Source organism: Eurosta solidaginis, chromosome 3, assembly GCF_040869045.1.
Source record: "Eurosta solidaginis isolate ZX-2024a chromosome 3, ASM4086904v1, whole genome shotgun sequence".
Classification (NCBI taxonomy): Eukaryota; Metazoa; Arthropoda; class Insecta; order Diptera; family Tephritidae; genus Eurosta; species Eurosta solidaginis.
The window spans coordinates 167,624,041-167,628,400 of NC_090321.1; the positions used below are offsets into that span (position 1 = coordinate 167,624,041).

At 34.3% G+C, this 4,360-nt stretch overlaps 1 protein-coding gene across 2 annotated transcripts in view; it reads left to right on the plus strand.

Moving 5' to 3' along the window:
* Positions 1–4,360, plus strand: part of LOC137244591 (uncharacterized) — a 154,337-nt gene that overhangs the window by 82,306 nt on the left and 67,671 nt on the right. Inside the window, exon 1 of one of the 2 annotated variants that reach the window (XM_067773808.1) lies at positions 1,401–1,421. The exons of the other annotated variant lie outside the window; for it this stretch is intronic. Within the exon in view, the coding sequence (XP_067629909.1) occupies positions 1,419–1,421 (3 nt within the window). The 5' untranslated portion in view covers positions 1,401–1,418. Of the gene's footprint in view, positions 1–1,400; positions 1,422–4,360 lie in introns of those variants that run through there. 2 annotated transcript variants of the gene reach the window in all.

The following is a 4,360-nucleotide window of genomic DNA, read 5'->3' on the forward strand; positions in this document are numbered from 1 at the left end:
AACCATCAAGCAAATTTTGTGCGTTGCCCGGCAGCTTTAGCATCAGACTAGTGATGTGAGTATCACTTAGTGTCACTAATATTCGTCACAATATATATGAGAAGGAAACAATTCCTTTCTCTTTCTAACACACTGCCGTTTGACACTTCGGTCAGTGTCAAACTATTGTGGAACTCAGTGGAACCTGCGTTTGACACTGAACGAAGTGTCAAAATTACTGGGGTTTCTGTCGTGGAAAGCGACCAGAGGTCTGCTTTGAGTACTAATAAAATTAGTGCACTTAGCCATGAGCCAAAAAATTGTGTCTAAATGTGTACTTACTCAAGTACAGACAAATACTATAAGTGACTAGCACATAAAATAGAATATACATACGAGTGCCCCGCAACACATTATTCCCATACATATATGACATTGTTGAGTATAAACTGAAATCATAGTCGCTTTAACTCAGTAGCATGTTGGTTTCGTGTGTAATACATTGTATACTTCGTTTATTATCGGTTTTTCTTTAGCGCTGTATTCAGTTTAGTTTCGTGTACATTGTTGTGTTGCTAGCGTCAGAAGACTGATATGAATATATTCATTTTATTGTACTGTTATACTGTTTTCACACAGACGGCTTATTGAATAATAAATGCAGTTTTCTACATACATTAAGACGCTTATTGAGCTCAATCTTTCCTACAAAATTCGAATCTATTATTATTTCATTAGTAGCTAATCGAATGCCTAATGAAGTCAAAAGCACAATGCAACTCTGTTGGCAGCGTTCCGCTTCCGTTTCCGCTTCTTAGTTTTCAAAGCAAATGTCATTGTCTGCATGGCGGAACGATACAAGGTGGCCGCATCGAACAGCTGATTATAACCTTTTTTATTTGATTTGATACATCAACTACCGGCGCAGTACGATTTTGACATTTGTCCATCGAATTTACAAGTACATGGAATTTTTGTTTGTTTGTAGGTATGTCACCATGCTCCCACCTTGTATCGTTCCGCCATGATTGTCTGTCTCATCCTTCATACTAATCGAGCAGTTACATCTGTGTGAAAGCAAAAAATTTACGATTTCATTAGCAGGTGAAATGAGATCATTAAGTTTCTGTGTGAAAAAAGTATTAGTCATACTGATTCAAATTAGTGTTTTCGTATAACACAGTTGACTTTCTTGCTCAATAAGACAATTGAGTACTGAACTTTTTCGTGGCTTATGAGCGGTTATTCATTTTACGAAGCATGACTATGTAAATGTGTTTTAGTGGATATAAGTGCTTGATATTCTTTGTTTGTGTACGCACAAATACTAATTTTTTGGTTAGTCGACTAATAACCTTAAAACATGAATAATTGCAGCTCACTGAAAGCGACGCAGGGAAACAAAAAAAGGAGCGGAATATCAGATATGGGTTGCTGTGATGGTAAATTTTTTTGAACGAATTTAGTATGAAAATGTAGTGCACTTATATGGGTCCTACAGAAAATTATACAAAAGTCTTGAATTGGGATACGCGTAGTTATACCAGTATTAAGAATACAAACATGGGTGTAAGTTTTTCTACCCGTTCAAAAGTTATCCGCGAAAAACGGTTTGAAACCGAGGTCGACTGCAATAACCCGTCCAAAAATGTGGAAAGAGAAATGAAAAGACGCGTTTTGTCCTGTTGTCAATAGTCCAAAGGCGAAAAAGTATTCGAATTTTTGGAAGCTAGGCAAAAACGCGTCTATTAATACCTCCCCCGACGGTTTTGGTCGTGTTCTAGTAATTGTCCCCGGTAATAAAGTATCACAATTTGTTAATTAAAATTGTCGAAGACATATGGATTTTAAAGAGAGGAATTAAGTGCTCATTTCAAAGTAAATAAGGATATTTCTTTGTACTTTTACGATAAAAATTTTACGCAGTTTTCGTTAGCAGCTACTACACTTTGCTTGGACCTAAGAAGTACAACAGTGCCAAATAGCATCCACAAAAAAAACGAACAAGAACAAGCATTTTATCAGGTCAGCGTGGCTGTGTACGTATGTGCGTGCTGCTACATATCCTACTTGCACTTGTAGACCTGTACTATGCAACAACTAAACCAATACCATTAAGATGATTTTAGTTTTAATCACACAGCTTTAGTTTTTTTTTAATTGAATCCTATATATTTATGCGGTAAAGTGACTTTGCATAATTACGATTTTTGGAAAGAGAATTAATTAATTAATTTAATACAATCAATAAAATAAACACAAATACCGCACGAAAATGTATAGAAGGCGTTTTTATAAATACATCTGACAAAAAAAACCAACGACTACCTTGAGAAAACATCGAGTAATTTGCTTTGGCAACAACAAAAGTATCGAGTGACGCCTCTTAACAAATATATAGTCTTTGACACAGCCACAGTTTGAATTTTGGGGACCCCTGGTATAACCACTAGATACATACATACACTAAATACCACACACATGCATACATATTTATAGTTTACGTACTAAAATACATATAAACAAAAATAATCTTTGTTCCTTCCCATGATATCATAGTACAAATAAATAATCATAATCTTTCTTCCTCTAATAAAGTAACTATAGTCCTATGATAACATTATACAAAACACATAAACACTTTTTCAATAACAAATTTAATCACAAAACAAATAACAAATATGATTATCATCAATAATAGAAATAGTCAGCACATTTCTAAATATTCCCCCGGAATTTTGTTCTCGCGGATTTTTTATTCACGCGGAAAAATTCCTCCAATTCTTTCCTTCTAGATGAGAATTTCTAATTTTCGAAGTCAGCTGATTTTCCAACTGAAGAAGACAGCGTGATAACACAAATCCGCTGAAGTTGCCTGCTTCCATTCAGGAAAACAATATTCTATCTGCCAAGCCGAGCTGAATTCCTCTTTCGTCATATGCAAAAATCGATTGAAGTCTTCATGAAAAATCCTTGCTCAATTTCTGGATTACTGCATCATTTGCTAAGAACTCTTCCTTGCTTATTTATATACTTTTGCACTGTAACAAGGTTTTGTGGTAGACTGTTAATGTATTTTAGCACAAATTTGTACAAATTAGTGTTTTTCGTATAAGAAACAGTAAACTTGAACTATTTTGATGCATTCCATTTAATTCAACATGTGAAAAACTCCTACAAAATGGCAGATATATCTCCTATTCAATTACATTCATAATACTTAATTTTCTCCATTAACAGGGTTTCCCCTTTTCGAACATTGTTCAGAATAAGAGGAAATGGAGAAGTGAAAAAACGCACAAGGATTTTTTATTTAGAATACGAGGAATAGGAAAAGGGGAAAAAAGAACAAGGAATTTTTGTTTAGAATTGGGCTGAGTATAAATAGATGTAAACATAAAAATATAAAGGCAGTTCTGAAATATACGAAACTAAGATAAAAGCTCTGCTGTCTCCATTAAACGGTCACTGTATCGGCGATATAAGCACATCAGGTGAGACGTATATAGAAACGCGTCGTTTCTCAATAAAATAGGCTCAGAATCGGTGAAAGAACTTTAAGAAAAGTATACTTCTACAGATTTAGTAATTGCATGCGCCAAAAAAATTTGATAACAAAAATAAATACTTGGCGCGATTTACTTCCGAGGAGATTTAGACAAGCTTCTCTTCGAATTTGTGTCGTGCTCCTTTTTAATTTTCCCTACAAATTGACGGGACGGGACGGGACCTACATACATGCTTTATGCCGACAAATAAATTCAGAAATACACTTGTAGTACTTGACAAATAAATTCCGAGGGGCGACACCGATTAGAAAATATTTTTTCTAATTGACAAAACTTTTTTCTTAATTTTTTAATATTACTTTGCCTGGGAGTTGAACCCAGGTACCTTGTGTGGTAGGAGGAGCACGCTATCACGCCACGGCGGCCGCCCAAATTAAATAAACTTCTATGAAATATCTGAGACATTCCGAAATACATTTTACTTTTTTTTTTTAATAATTTTTCGCTTTTCTGAAATAAATAAACTTCTATGAAATATCTGAGACATTCCGAAATACATTTGACTTTTTATTTTTAATAATTTTTCGCTTTTCTGAAATACTTTTGTGCTTTTCTCAAATACGTGTCGGTATTGAGGTTTTCGGAAATACAATTGGAAGTTCTGAAATTCATTTGTGGTTTCTGACACATATTTGATCTTTTCAGAAATTCAATACAGTGTAGATGTAGTTTGTTAAAAACAAACAAGCCAATTTGTATTTCGTTAGGGTTTTTTTGACCTTCGGCTGCTTTTTTCATTTTTTCTGACCCATGCAATTTTTTTTTAGTTGTAACATGTTTGTGGAATAAGTAAACCAAAGAGCGCGAAACCA